This window comes from Amphibalanus amphitrite, unplaced genomic scaffold (assembly GCF_019059575.1).
Source record: "Amphibalanus amphitrite isolate SeventyFive unplaced genomic scaffold, NRLGWU_Aamphi_draft 000278F_arrow, whole genome shotgun sequence".
Taxonomy (NCBI): Eukaryota; Metazoa; Arthropoda; class Thecostraca; order Balanomorpha; family Balanidae; genus Amphibalanus; species Amphibalanus amphitrite.
The window spans coordinates 92,340-107,824 of record NW_024881773.1 but is presented as its reverse complement, the minus strand read 5'-3'; the positions used below and the strand labels follow the sequence as shown (position 1 = coordinate 107,824).

General features: G+C 54.1%; 1 protein-coding gene across 3 annotated transcripts in view; it reads right to left on the bottom strand.

The window, feature by feature from the left end:
* Positions 1 to 419: 419 nt before the first annotated feature.
* The window catches only part of LOC122387223 (caskin-2-like), an 88,787-nt gene continuing 73,721 nt past the window's right edge, over positions 420 to 15,485 (bottom strand). For all 3 annotated transcript variants that reach the window (XM_043377180.1, XM_043377178.1, XM_043377179.1), the window contains 5 exons: positions 6,859 to 6,969; positions 3,933 to 4,271; positions 2,777 to 3,529; positions 2,267 to 2,385; positions 420 to 1,410 (listed from right to left, as the gene is read on the bottom strand). In XM_043377180.1, the coding sequence (XP_043233115.1) occupies positions 1,290 to 1,410; positions 2,267 to 2,385; positions 2,777 to 3,529; positions 3,933 to 4,271; positions 6,859 to 6,969 (1,443 nt within the window). In that variant the 3' untranslated portion in view covers positions 420 to 1,289. The remainder of the gene's footprint in view (positions 1,411 to 2,266; positions 2,386 to 2,776; positions 3,530 to 3,932; positions 4,272 to 6,858; positions 6,970 to 15,485) is intronic.

Below are 15,485 nucleotides of genomic sequence, written 5' to 3'. Positions count from 1 at the left end.
GGTAGCCGGCTATATAGCCGAGACGTTCGAACTCCAGGCCGGGATATTCAGTCACGGTTTGGTAGTTCCTCCCTCTCTCTATCTCCGTCCTCCTCGGTTCTGCCGTAGTGCTATCTCCCTCTCCTCTCTCTCTCTCTGTCTGTCTCTCCCTCTCTCTCTCTCGCTAATTTTGTCTGGCACGTAACTAGTTAGGGAAGCTGCACCTTTCCTGACTAAATTCTTACACAAGCGCTAAGTCGCACATCGTGTTTAGGATTGATCGTTATTTCTGCGTGTGGCGATCATCTAGGCAGACTACATAATGGAGAGAGCAGTTCGTTCCACCATTTGTGTGAATAGCTGTGTATCTGCAGGCGTCGTGTTCGTTCCAAATCTTTCAACTAAGTACCCCATCCTCCCACAAGACCAACACCATTGAAAGTGATCGACTCATCTTATATTCTTGAACAATGTCAGTACAAATATGCTCTGTCTCTCAGTCCGTCCTCTCACTCCCTCTCGCTGCGACTCACATACGGTCCGAACTTAAGACGCTGAGTACTAAGAACAACCGCCAAAACAGATAGGGACACCCAGACAGAGGTGAACGAACGGGGGCCAACTCCGGACAGGGCTACATAGAGGCTCCAACACATCCGGGCCGCGCTGCCCGGGCAGAGCGGCCGCCCGAACAAAACACTTCCTCGCTCACTAAATACAACACAGACCAAGGAGAAAACTCGGCGATCATCGCAAAATGGTTCAGAAAAACAGAAAGCTGACGCTTCTGGCGGCAAGCTTGACACGCCCTCGGACAAACAAGCTCATTATATTAAAACAAATGCGTTATTCTTTCGATAAGAAGCGGCTAAATGCGATACAATGCGGCGACAATTGAGCGAACACAGCAGGACAAACCTCGCGCCGCTCCCGACAGGAGCAGAGGGACACCACACACGGCAGTAGGTCTCACATCTTCCTGTACATCATACAACCATCAAACGCGCCACATTGGTCGAAACCGCGCCGCGCTCAGCGCTCCGGCGGCAAACGCGGCCAGCCGTCCCTAGTCACCGTCCGGTAGCGCCGGCAGCGGCCGCCATCTTGGCGTAACGTCCGCCATCTTTGTTGCCCTACTGCCGCCGTTTTCACAGCGCTGTGACTGTGCCGCTCGCACCACCGTGGTGATATTTGCACCACAGCACCAGCACAGCAGCACCAACGTACCCTCCAGTCGCGGCCGGCCTCTCTCGGTCGGATCGGCCGGCGCGCGCGCAGAGACAAACCCAGTCCGTTCAAGATGGCGGCGCTCAGGGCGCTTCACTCTCCAGTTCCAACATGGCGTCCAGCTCGTCGGTCAGGTCCGCCAGCATGGAGCCGATGTCGTTCAGCACGTCGCCCTGGCCGGCGCCGGCGGCCGCCTTTCCCGACCTGCGGCGGGGACGTGTCACTAACGCCGACTGCAGCGCCGCACCGCGGTAGACGAACGAACCACACACTGCTGACACTACGCAAAACAGTACAGAGAAGCAGAAACGTCGGTGACGAGCCTCATTATGCTCACTATGGAGAAGAAACGTTACGTTTCTGTACTGACCCGCTCAACAGAGGCAGGATGATACAACGGTGATAAGTGACGCTAAAAATACAATACATCGCTCTACAATTGTGCCCAATACAGTAATACAGTAACCATTATCGCTAAAGGAACTCAAATGCTAAGAACACAGGACAACTAGAAACTAAGAGAAAAGCTCTTAACAAAGCCCAAAAATATGGGAAGGTCCAGCAGAAAGTTGCACCAGAAATGCATCGCCAAACAAGTGATACAGATAGACCACCAGAAATCCAGACCAAAGTGCATACCGCGTGCTTTTTACAGGTGCAGAGAATCATGCAATGTGCAAAAGACCTCAACCGGTAGGTGAATGACAAGAGCATGCGTTTCGAACTAGGAACACCACAGGTAATCCAAACAGAAACCAGGTAAGTCACAGAGAAACCCGTTAACCGCTCGACCCATGCAGAGGCACAAATGCCTCAGTTTACATTAAAATAACGGAAACATCACGAGAGATAAAAGTCCAATTCACACCGTGCAGAAATGTGCAGCGAGGAAATCTACACAGTCACGCATGAAACCCTCGAAAGCTCGCCATGCATCCACTTCCATCACCGCCTCTACCACCACTAAATACCAGGCACAAAGTCACCGCCACTACGTCACAAACTGACGTCACTATGACGTCACCCAGTGTCCTGCTCAAGTCCGTCCACACACACTCACTTGGCACTTAGACTAGACGGCAGGTCTCCGGCGGTGTGGGAGCGCTGTGTGCGCTGTTTGATGGTGCCCGCGTTGTCGTTGGCGAACGGGAACGAGTCGGACTCTGTGCTCGACGTTGACTGCGGGAGAGACGAGAGGGTCAGAGAAACACATCCATTTAACAATGCCTGAGGGATAGGGGCTCGCGGCCCTCGAGGGGAGATATAAAAACAAATGAAGTGGGTGAAGAGTACCTAGCATTGAGACTAGCAGGAAATACGATGTAACAGGGAGGATTCATCTGAGCTTTTCACACTGCAGAAATGAGACGTGACCTGTCTTCCAAGCGTTATAAGAAACAGCGTATCCGGTCTATGAATAATGCATACAAAGAAGGAAATAAAGCGTTCCAAGCACACAATACGTTTTAGTCTCACTGCCTATACAGCCGAGTCAGGCCTTCCCTGCCAGCAGGCATCAGACGCCACTAGCGCCCCCCACCGCCCTACCGCCACCCCAGCCGCCACCTACTTTGAAGCTGGCGCTGCTGTCGTTGCGCGTGGCCCGCCCGGTGGCCGGGCTGGCGCTCTCGCAGTCGGACGCGTCGCTGGCGTCGCCAGAGTCTCGCACCACCAGCGGCAGCGGCGGCGGCGGGAAGTCGTGACGTGCCGCCGCCAGCGCCTCAGCGCGCAGACTGTCGCGCCGCGGCGGCGCCGGCACCGGCTTCCGCGGCGTGCCCTGGGGCGTGCTGAACGGCGCCGGCGGCGCGCCCAGCACCTCCATGCGCTTCAGTGGGTCACGCGGCAGGCTGCCGTACTGCTTCACCGGCTTCACCGGCGCGTCGCGGTCCGACTCCGGCTCAGAGTCGCGCGTCTTGGCCACGATTTTGGCGACGGGCCGCTGTCGGCCGGCGCCCGGACGCTGACGGGGGAGGGTGCCCGACGCCTCCAGCGGGACTGGCTCATTGGTCGGCGTCAGGTCGCCGTCTTCGTAACTCCTCCGCCACGAGCTGGGCCCCTGCAGAACATACCTCTGCTGCTCAAAGTACTGCAGCTGGGTCTGGGGCGCCGGCGGCGGCGGCGGCTCGTCACAGCCCACATCAGCCGAGGTCTCCACCTGCACCTGAACCTGCTGCAGCGGCAGCGGACGGTACTGCGAGAAGCCCTGGTAGCGGCCCGGGTCGGCCCAGGAGTCGGCACGCGCCGCCGCCGGCTGCTGCTGGAACGTCTTCAGCTGCTGGTAGGTGGGCTCGGTGGGACTGGCAGTGGCCGGGATGGCGATCTCCTGAAGGCAGGGAGACGGGGTCGTCAGTTGGGGAGGTGGGAGGGCCGTGGGGATGCTCGTCACAACCTGCCTGGGTGGCATGAGGGCTGAGGACGCTCGCTGTATAAAAATAGCGCAGTGTCGCGGCTCCAGACAAAGCGAATGATGCAAGACACGGTTTAATTTGTAAATGGGCTTCAACAATTTACAAGCAACACCTGCTATGAAAATAGCACGCCAACACGCGGTATTATGAGTTCAGTGTCTAGCCATGCTATCAGTTCATCCAATATTCATCCAGCACTCGTGAAACTTTTACACGTAACATCCAGGACTCCAAGAAAGATGCGAATTACTCCCAAAATTATCAGCAAGTAACCAGTCTCTCTCCCCATCCCAACACCGCCCAGCCTTTTCCACATACCTGCGTAGTATACTGATGCTGGTATTGTGACGGTACCCTCTTCCCCGTCAGTATATCCTTCGCCCTCTTGATAGCCAGCGTGATCTTCTTCTGGTGGCCGAGCCGCGAGATGCCGATCTCCTCGAGGTCCTCCCAGGTGATCTCTGTGGCCTGCTGGACGCTCGAATAGCCCTGCGCCCTCAGCAGCTCGGCGTAGTCGCTCAGACGCAGCAGGTGCAGCCAGCCATCCAGACTGTCCGGGATGAAGTCGGGGATGCCGTCCGAGATGTTCAGACGAGCGATCTCCGCCTTCAGCTTACGCCGGTGCGCTGGCTTGGTGATTCCGATGGCGGTTAGATCCTGCGGATTGCGGAAGATGGTGGTGGTTAGATTATGCGGAAAATGACAGTAGCCCTACGCACGCAAGCGCTCTGCATAGGGGAGAATACGAGACACACAAAGACCAGACTGGAATTAATATAATGAAGTAATTAATGTAAAGAAGTGAAGAAGTTCATCTAGACAATGCAAAAACAGAAATGCCCAGGTAGAGGACCGAACACCTAATCAATGATCAGCTAGCTCCCCAACCACAAAACACCGTCTCAGGTGACGCTATTACGGCCGCTTCCCTGCGGCAAATCCAAGAAACCCGCAATATTCCTCGTCTGGCGGCAATACCTCGCCCGACGCGCACACAAACGTCTGTGAGAGTAAACAAAATAAACAGACCCGCCGGGACGCGGAATAAAGACACACACATACTGTCCAGGCTCTCCCGGGTGGTCGCACGCGCGGCGGCCTCTGGAATATTCCGTGGTGCCCTGATTGGTAGCGCCAGTTCAAGCGCCAGTTTAGGTCAGCGTCGAGCATCACCATTGCGTGACTCCAATTTACAGATAGGTTTTGTTCCAAGAAAGGAGTGTTTACAATGCCGATATGCACCATTTAAAGGAAACAGTTCACTTTCCTGAAATTAGTATTTTGCTATTGATTTATGATTTTTTATGCTCAAAATGATCATGAAATAAAATAAAACCTTTTTGTAAAAACAATTATTTTCTATATTTTAATATAGGACGAACTATATTCTATGTAAAATGATGTTTGACGCGGAAGCTTATTACGTGCTGACCAATCATATTGCGTAGTTCAAACCTACGCATACTGCATTGGCTGTAAGCAGCATGCTGATTGGCTGACGATGACGTGGCTGCATTCCTGTGCAAGGCACGCATTCCTCTGCAAGGCACTCTTTTCGGAACGAGAAATGGAATATCTTCGTCTAGGGTGATCGTTGAGCCGTAAAAGCTCCTGATTTGTGCTAGTCTCAGCTCAAGCTACGAAACTGCTATTCCAGTTTAAAACCCCATGTTAAAAGTGAACTATTTCCTTTAAGTGCCATACGCCTGCTTGGGCAGGTAAGTAAAGGCAATTGCAGACATGAAAGCGCCGCAGTGGTTCCAGTACGAGCATTCGATGAAGTTCCGCAAAACCTGCTCAGTTGGCATCCAAAATATGAACATTTCCGTTTAACGGATCCGTGAATTTGTATATTTACATTTCACAACCCGCCTGAATCCACGTCAGTTGCAGCGGGTTGCAGCATTCGCGGAGCAGACTGCACATCCGGAGTGGCAGAGCGTTTCCACCTAATTTCCTGCGCCACGTGCCGTAGCTGGTCGGCGGGCCGCCGAGCCGCTAACATTAGCCACCGTCCGACGGCCGTGTCGCTGGCCGAACGTCTGTTCTGCATTCCGCCCGAGGGCGTCCACGACTGGCTGATTAATGGACTTCCAGGCCGGTACCCGGCAATGGCGGGCCGGCGCCGGCAGGACTCCGGCCGCCGCCCGCTGGGAGGGACCCCAGGGTGCCGCCCCGGGGATAGACGCGGAATGGAGATGGAATGGGTACAATGGGTGGAGAATAGACACGGAATCGGTAGAGAATGCGGCGGGATGAGAGAGGATGAGGCAATGAAAACAACGAGAGAAGGACAGAGGAAAGGGACCGGACTAATCCGAAGTCATGACTAGTGGCACTACGCGGTTCTTAGTACTACACACTACACAGCTATTTTGATTGCTAGTGCCTGCCGAGGAATAGGTGGTTTGATGCAATATCTCATGAGCAGTGAGCAAGCACTCTAGATATGCCTACGAATAATTGAATTTCCCCTGAAGCAGACTATATGACACAATCACAGCGCAACACCGGCAATCCGGTGACATTTAGACGCCGCCTGTCACGGCGCACCGGAAACAGGGCCAAGTTGGGCCACCATCGCAGCGCCTGGAGTGTGTCCGGGTTATTTCCGGGACACTCTGGGATCCAGGATCCCGGATCCACACTAGGATCCGTCAGGGCAGAGAGGGGCTCTAAGGGGAGTCGGCAGAGTGATGCCAGCAGCACATCGCAGACGGGACAGACTAAAGTGCACTATCGTGTCACGCCGGGTTTCGAACCGTTCGGGGTGTGCCTGCTGGAGTTAATTGATCGGGACAGTGAGCACTGCACTAAAGCAGGCAGTCTCAGAAAAACTACGGACTGGAAAACAGAGTGGAAACGAGGAGCGGGTGAGGGTCCTGACGCGAAACGAGAAATCGTCGAGACCAGGCAAGGAGGCCCATTGTCTCTGAGACACGGACCCACTGAGCTGACAATTTCGCAGTCTCGTCACGGTTCAGCCCCACTGGTCTAAATCTACCCGTCGTTCACCGAACCCGTTCAAACTTCTCTCCGATCAGTGGGTGGCCATTTCCGGGCGTCCCGGTCCCGTGTCGGCCGGCGGCGGCGACCACCGGCGCCGGGCCAGCGCGGCCCCCAATCACCGCCAGTTACGTCCCAAATGACAGCCAATTTGACACTTCAGTGCCGGCGGACGGCCGCAATCTGCCGCCCGGTGACGTCACCGCTCCACCCCAGTGACGTCATCACGCTGTCTCACCTCGGGCGTCATGCGTGAGACAGTGGGCATGTCGTAGCCGGCGTTGACGAACAGCTGGTAGTATTCCTCAAAGTGGAAGTCGGTGAGCCAGGCGTTCAGCACCTCAGAGTCCTGCGAAAGAAGGAAGGACGATGTCAAATCACGGGTTCGATTCCCAACAGTTCTAGCCTTTTGTTTCGTTTGGCAACATTCGTATTTTTTCAACAAGGAGCATTTTACAATAGTCACAACTTTTGGCATAAGTGGAAGTGATTATGAATTGCACTGAAATTCTGCATCAACTCTCAACGCTCATTTGATAAGCGATATGATAAGAAGTAGAACTCTATTCTGCCTGAGCTCGCAATTTAATTCGGCCCAGTAACTCACGCAAGTATTTGCATATCATCTGCACTAACTCCGTGCTAGGAATATGTAATTCTGATATTTCGCTCCATCCCACACCCTATCAGCACAAAGGCTTCCCGACCCCCGTATGTCATGGCAGGAGCGGTATCCAGTAAACCCCAGTCTCCTTGTAAGTTGTGGTGTGACATAACGGCCCAGCATTAGCACAATACTTGGATATCTCTTCTCTTCGGTTGGGGATTGGTAAGTGAGAAACGTCCATTTCCCCTGCCTTCTACAAAGTTTCTTAGGCAAAGCTCCTTTCCCCGCTTACTTTGAACCATGCCCGCCAAAGCTCACAATAGGCATTGCACCTCTCATAACACCCCTGTCTTCACCCAATATACCCTGCCCCTGTCCAAACCACTTCGCCCAAAAACCTCGATACTCTTCAACATTCCCCAGGTCGGAAACCAAGCGAGAGAGCATCTCACAAAAACGTGTCCGCCGGCTGAGCAGGAGCACTCCATAAAAACGGAACGTCTGCACGGGCCCTCACGACTAAGACGTGCCTCTATTGACGGAAATTGCGAGCTCTCTGTCGAAGCGAACGACGCCGTCGACGGTCACGACAATGGGGCCGTCGAAGGCGACGATGGGAGTCGTCGGAGGCGTCGGAAGGCAGACGTCGACCGCGGCGGACGGCAGAGGGCGACAACGGTGGGTGAGGATGAATGGAAACTGACAGGACAGACAGGTGAAGGACATACGGGGACGGGAGGGGGAGGGAGGGAGAGGGAGGGAGGGGAGGGAGGGGGAGGGAGGGAGAGGGGAGGGAGGGGAGGGAGAGAGAGAGAGAGCCTGTAGACGTTCAGGATGAAACAATGGCGTGACGGGCCAGGCGTGAGGTCACGAAAAGGTCACGAAAGGTCAGAAGGGGAGGGGGCCAGACAGTCGGCAGCGACTGGACGAGTTCTAGCATGGCAAGACGGAGAAACATCGCGGTAAGTCGCGACCAATTAGCTAATTACCATTCCAGTTCACATAAGTCGCTGCGCGGAGCTAAGCCAGTTATGCTCTAACACCCACATTTAACACACCTATTAGCGCGGCAAAATCAGCCCTGTTGATCCACGCTTGTCTCACACCTCACCCACAGCACCTGGGGTACTATCTCTTCATCGCCATCAGCCAAACCAACAAACTGTTCCGCTTCGACCGCCGCCCTTCAGAGCCTCCAAACATCTCCGTTCGCAGCCGGCCAGCATCTGGCAGCTCAGCTCCGTCTGGCAACCGGGCTGCACCTGGCACAGGTCACCGGTGCCCTCAGGTTCGTTAACCGGCGCTCAGTCGAGAGGCCCATCCATCACAAGGTGCAATGCTAGCTCGGGTGCTGACCTACCATTAGTGAAACGCGTGGCGATTTGCTCCAGACGAGTATCAACACATTCAGTAATAGGCAGATTGATGATCGAAAGACGAAAGATCGAAAGAAGGGAGAAGGGTAGGGGATAAAATGGAAAGGGCTAAAAGACAGACAGGCCTATATACACAGACAGGTCTATATACCTACACTCTATAGCCTACAACAAAACCTATAACAAAAGCCATAACACAAAAAAACTTATAGCGAAACATCTCCTGACGAACAGGCATAACCTGACAGACAGAAACGTTCAGACAGACGGGTCTGGCCTGATGACCGAGCCGGCGCCATTGGCGTCATCAGACGACGTCATCGTGGTCGTCATCCGGTGACACAAACGAGATACGTCCCGTGTGTCACGAGATACGTCCGCTGAATGACAGTTATGACGTGAGATATAAACACAGCTCGCACATCCGACCGCAGCTGGTGAATGAAATGTCTCAATGAGTAGAACTGTGAATGGGAGTAGTAGGCTATCAAATGACGGAACCGCTTCAACGTAACTTCTTTATAACCATGGAAACGAGTGTTTAGTGAAGTCATGCTGCATATCTAAATTAGCCACGTGTTTAATGAAAGATGAATTGCCTCGTAAAATGCCTGCAGCATCATCCGCCACTTCTGTTCCTGTGTCTGGCACTCCCGTGTCTGGGACTGACGAGGCCCCGATGTTATCACTCAGACAGAAAACATGAGGTCATGCCTCCCGACAAAACCAGGAGGGGCGCGCCAGGCACCATACCGAAGAAATACACCCTTACTATCTGAGAACGTTGACAGCCTGGCTATTCCGAAATCCTCCCATGTCTCTCATTCTTTCCACGAGTCTCGTCTCTGCAGCGATACAGTGCGCCACAGTCGATAAAACCGGCTGCATTATTCCTTCCGGGTGCGCCGGAGCGGCACTCAATGCGCCTTTATCGCCCGGCACCGCGACCAGTGGTGTTTATGAGGCCATTCCATCACCGGGTAGGAATGCCCGGCCGATGATATGTGACGTCATTTCATCCCGAGCCGGCCCGCAGCGGCCGTCCTGTTCCCGCAGAAACACCCCTCCGAGAACGCTAAACATTCATGGGCTGGGGGGATCCATGTGATCGCAAGGCACCTCGCAGTTGCGATCAAACGTAAGTTGAATCGGAACAGATATTGGAGGGATCCATCACATCGTAGGCTAAGTAGATACGCAAGTTGTATCGCAAATGGTGAAGATACGAACTAACTTTACGAATCTTCTCGGTCGATCGGAAGGCCGATCGTAGTGAAGCTTTACCTCTTTCTCAAGAGAAAAATATAAGAAATTTTCAAAATTTTCACAAAACCGAAATATATGTTAAACAAATATGGTTGATGAACACGTGTGCAAAATTTGAAGTCGATTTCTTCAAAAATGGCTGCGCTAGAGCGTTTTAAATTTACACGTTGAAAACGGTCACTTTCACGTCATTTTTGTAATCACTTTTTCAAAATTTAAAAAGTGTTTTGGGCAATTTTTCGCGTTAATTGCGAAAATCTGACCAAAACATGTATCGCACCATCAATGATCCGATACGCCATCAGAGGCCGCGCCGCGGACAGGTGGGCGCGGCGATACCTAGGCCGCGTGGGGGTTACACTGGTGTTCGGGAAGGGCTATGTCAACGCGAGGCAGGCCGCGGGGGAGCCGGTTGCGGCGCCGGTCCGTATTTGTCGGCGCCTAACAGTGCAGCGGTGCGTTTATGGCGGAGGGAGGGGAAGCGGTGTAGTGTCGGCAAGGCCGCACACAGGAGAGGGCACACGGGCCTCCCCACATTCGAGTTGGGACCCCTAATCTTTAGACCGCCGAAAACCATGTAAAATGAACTGAAATAATGATTGAAAAGACCGGGAGGGCCCATCTCGTTCCCCAGCAGGCCCATACGATGAATGAATGGCCCATACGGCCCATACGTAAATTTGACCGCATCACCCCCGCTCTCGGCGCGCTCGGCTGGCCCAACATTGGGGAAGTGATCGCGCGCAGGGACGCAGTGAATGTGCATCGCGCCCTGTATGCCGCTGGTGCCCCTGACTCGCTACGGGCAATGTTTCGCCCACGAGCCGTCGTCTCAGAGAGGGCCACGCGTGCCACCGCTGCGGGCTCGGCGGTGATCGACTTGCCCCGAGTCCGCCTGGCGGTGGCTCGGCGGCAGTTCCCGTACAGAGCCGCGGCGGCTTGGAACGGGCTGCCGCGAGAGGTGACAGGGACCGCCTCCAGGGCACAGCTGATGCGGTTCTTCCGATAGAGACATGTCGCCACCTGAGTGTTTTTTTTTTTTTTTTTTTAGTACCATTGTACATTTTGTGTGTCTTTTACTATGATGATTTTTGTGACTTAGGTACTCTCATATTGCTTGTATTGACTGGGCCGTAATAGCCACCTGTGGATCAGCCCTAATAAACGAATTACGAATTACGAATTACGAATTACGAATTACGAATACGAGTCCATAAATGCCCAGTAGCGCAGCCAGGGGTATTGTGGTGAAATTTCAATGGCCCTCAAAAGACCTCAAAGGGCCCACAGATGGGGTCACCGGGTCCTCAGATGGTCTCAAAGGGCCCTCGGTTAGCGTCAAATGGCCCTCATCTGGTGTCAAAGGGCCCTCAGATGGCCAAATGAAGGGCCACAAGATGACCTCAAAGGGCCCTCAGATGGGTTCAAAGGGCTCTCAGCCAACGTTAAACCTACCTCAGAAGACCTTAAAGGGCGTCAAAGGGCCCTAAACCTGCGTCAGAGGGCCCTGAGCTCGCGTCAAACGACCCTCCGAAGGCCTTAAAGAGTCCTTAGCTTGTGTCAGAGGGCCCCCAGCTGGTGTCAGTGAGCCCTCCTCAGCTGGCGCCAAAAGTCCATCTGAAGGCCTCAAACGGTCGTCAGCTGGAGTACAACGGTCCTCAGATGCCGTCACGCGGCCCTCAAAAGTCTCAAGGAGCCCTTATAAGGTCTCAAAGGGCCCTCATTTGGCCTCAAAAGGCCCTCCGCTAGCGTTAACCGGACTTCAGAAGGCCTTAAAGGGCCCTTATCTGGTGTCAGAGGGCCCCCACCTAGTGTCAGAGGGCCCTCAGTTGGCGCAAAATGGCCATCAGAAGGCCTCAAACGGTCCGTAACTGGAGTCCAACCGCAACGGTCCTCAGGTGGCGTCAAGCGGCCCTCAAAAAGCCTCAAAGGCCGCTTAGAAGGCAGCAAAGGGCCCTCATATGACCCCAAAGGGTCCTCTGCTGGCGTCAAACGGACCTCAGAAGGTCTCAAAGGGCGTCAAAAGGCCCTGAGCTCGTGTCAAATACAAAAGCGCCCTTAGCTGGTGTCAGGAGGCCCCCAGTTGGTGTCAGCGTGCCCTCAGCTGGTGTCAGAGAGCCCTCAGTTGGCATCTACTGGCCATCAGAAGGCACCAAACGGTCCTCAGATGGCGTCCAACGGTCCTCAGCTGACGTTAAGAGGCCCTCAAAAAGGCCTCAAAGACCCCTCGGCTGCTGAAGAGGCCCTTAGCCTCAAAGGAAACTCAAGAGACGTTAAACGGCCCTAAAAAGGCTTGAAAGGGCCCTCTGCTGGTGGCAAAGGGCTCGCATATGACGTCAATAACAGCTTTGTCAAAAACGGACCTGAGAGACCTTGCCGGTCCCTGGTTATAAGGGACTCCTGTCTCTTGCAGTAACCTGAGTGGCCCACGTTTACTGAGGGGCCCCTGGTTATTGAAGGAGTCCCTGGTTACTGGAAGGACCCCTGGTTATCAGAGGGTTCCCTGGTCACCTGGTGGGTCCCTGATCAATTGAAACCTCCCGATCATCTGAGCGCCCCCTGATTGCCTTGGTCTTGGCGTTGGCGTACAGTTTAAAGTCGTCGGCACACTGCGGCCTCCTCTTTCTCAACAAGTCCCTCTATTTCTTCTGCAGCGAGGGCGATTTCGTCAAAATACTCCTCCATCGCGAAGCCTCGTGCGCAGACGCAGTCTTCGGGGCGCTCGCTGCGCCAACTCTTGACGCCAACTGACGGGCTCCAAATGGAACAGATGGACTCCGAAACGAACATGGGAATGCCGACACATGATCCCTCCAAATTTACAGAGGAGGAGATGTCCCTGATAGCCTATTTGCAATAAGGGTCACTTTTACACTATAGACGTATGGGGAATTCGACCTTATCGACATGGTACTACGAGGTCAGCTGATCTGCTTGGCATTTAAATCGTAGTAAAACTGGCATTTAAACGTTGCGAAACAACTTACGTACAACGTAGCTCCGATTTGCTGCTCTTTCTTTTTCATCCCTCCGATTTCCTTCCGATCAAGAGAAGTTTCGTACCGAGAGAAGTTTCGCAGCCACGTCCGATATAACTTACGATAGCACGGATCCCCCCAGCCATGGAGTGGTACATTGATCAACATTTCGTAAACATGACCCGCTCTCCCTATCAGAACCGGGCATGGCTTCTTCTTCGGAAACGGGCCTCACAGCGGCGGCGGCTGGTCCCAGCAGCCGGTCGCGGTTCGTTTTGAAGTACAGGCTCCATCCCAGCTGCGCCCGGCAACGAACGGGCTGGCGAAATGAACCTATCTCATGGTCGGCCGCTATAATAGTTTGTCACCTCGCTGTCTCTCCAGCCCGCCTGCTGCGGCGGCGGTGCAGGGATAAATCGCCACAGGGCCGCGGCTGGCTTCGTAAGCTGTGTGGCACCAGTGGTAGCCAACCGTGTCACCAAGTTAATGAACTTAGAGTTAGAGTGTGCTAAAGTGTGAGTTTGAGTGAATCAAGTGGTTTAGTGAAGTTGGAGAAGCACCAGTGGTAAGTCGCCGAGAGACCACCAATGAGCACCACAGCACCAATGGTCAGTCACCAAGGGATCGCCACTGACACAGTGTGTCACCAGGCAGCCCCCAGGCACCAGTGAGCCCCATGGCACCAGTGGTGGTGAACAGCGACCAGAGAGTTCTCTGGTGCCGACGGTGGCCATCCATTTCTATTCCACATCCCAGTGTGGCACAGTGGGGCAATTGTCCAGAGACAGCACACAATGGCTCGTCATTTCTGCGCCCGGACTGCAGAGCGGAATAAAGGCGGAATAAAGACAGTCTGCAGGCCGGATAAGGGCGGAATAAAGACTGGCTGCGGGCCGGATAAGGGCAGACGCTGTAGGGACTGAATAAAGGACTATGGGGACTGGGAGCTGGGGTTATGGGGTACACAGCAGTTGCTGGGTCAGACCAGAGTCGGATGCAGCGGCTGGGAGATAAGGCTCAACGGAGTCGAAACATTATTATGCAGAACGTCAAGTGTAACTCTCATTGATCCCATATGCAGACGAATGCCTAATGTATGTTTTCCATATCTTGACAACACCAAAGTGATAAAAATTATGCATTGATGGAGCGAACCATGATCTCACAGAACCTATGTATTGCAAGCAAATCAGAAGAATCCTCACATGGCAGGACCGCAAACAATGGGATTCATCCACTGGCCCATTGCTACCGTGCACCTCCCCTCCCCTGAAAGGAGGAGGGATAGCTCAGTGTGGCGGCATTCAATCGGCCCTACAACATGACCCACTATGGTCACACGAACTGAGCAGACAGCCCGTGCGGCCCCAGACGGCCGAATTCGGCAGCGTTCCGAGCACACGCCACCACACGCGATTGTGCGATGCACAGCGCCCTGCACGAAGCACCTACCGCCGCACGGTGGGCCTACGAGGGGTAATTACCGGCTACCGAAACCCGAGTGAGTGATATAAGTGCGCCAACATTTTTCTGATCCGTTGAAACCGTATGGTGATCTGGTTCTGGAACTGATGGTTCCGCGGCACACATTTCCCATTCGGAATGACACACGGGCCTCGATAGCCGTCATCAATTTCACTTTGAGCCCATAGTCCAAATCCGCTGAACCATTTCGAACCGGGACCGGCTAATACATTACCGGCGTCACCAGCCGCGCATTCAAACCTCAAACCCCACTCTTATTCGTCTAGCGTACCATCCATCTCACTTCACACAAAAGACCGCTAATATCACCCACCGCGCTACATCTCCGTACCCCCACGTCAGAGTGGCGTCACGATGACGTCAGCCGTGAGTGACGGCCGTGATAGTGCCGTGAGTGACGGAGGTTTACTGGCAGGACACGTCGGTCAAGCGGTCGATGGCCGGGTCGTGGCGACAAAACGGGAAAACTCGACACCGGGGCACGGCGACAGGGCTGTCCGCGACGCCAGTTTGGGTTTTAGGACGCTCCGGACTACACCGGTCATAGGGTTATGGTTCTGTTCGGTGGACGGGTTGATTTTCCTACGTTTTATGTTTGGATGCGATGTAGCGATACAAGAGAGCAGTGGAGGAGCAGGCACAGGGTCTTAATAAAGACCGAAGTCTAAGCCCAGCAGAGCAAGAAAAGATCACTAGAATTCATGATAGCCAAATTCCATACTGGAGTAATGAGTATCTATCAAAAACTCTACGAAGGAGGTAGGCTAGCATAGCAAGCACACAAACAAGTAACTAACTAAGCCACTAGCCAAAAGTCATTCAACCATCTTCTCTTTCATATTTCTCCAAGAGCAGCCCACAAACCCCAGCCGCCATTGACTGGCCAGCTCCCTGCCCGCTATCGCCGGCCACACCAGCCCTGCGGCGGCGGGACCATGGCCGCTCCGTCAGCCGGCGGGCGTTTGAGACGACGTTATCTGCCCGACGCCAGACCTCCAGCTGCAGTGTCGGCTGCGACGGCGGTGTGTGGGCCGTACGGCGACGGAGATGGGGGGAGTCTACCTCGGGGGGGGGGGATGGGAGGTGCGGGAGAGAGAGAGAGAGAGAGAGAGAGAGAGAGAGAGAGAGAGAGAGAGAGAGAGAGAGAGAGAGA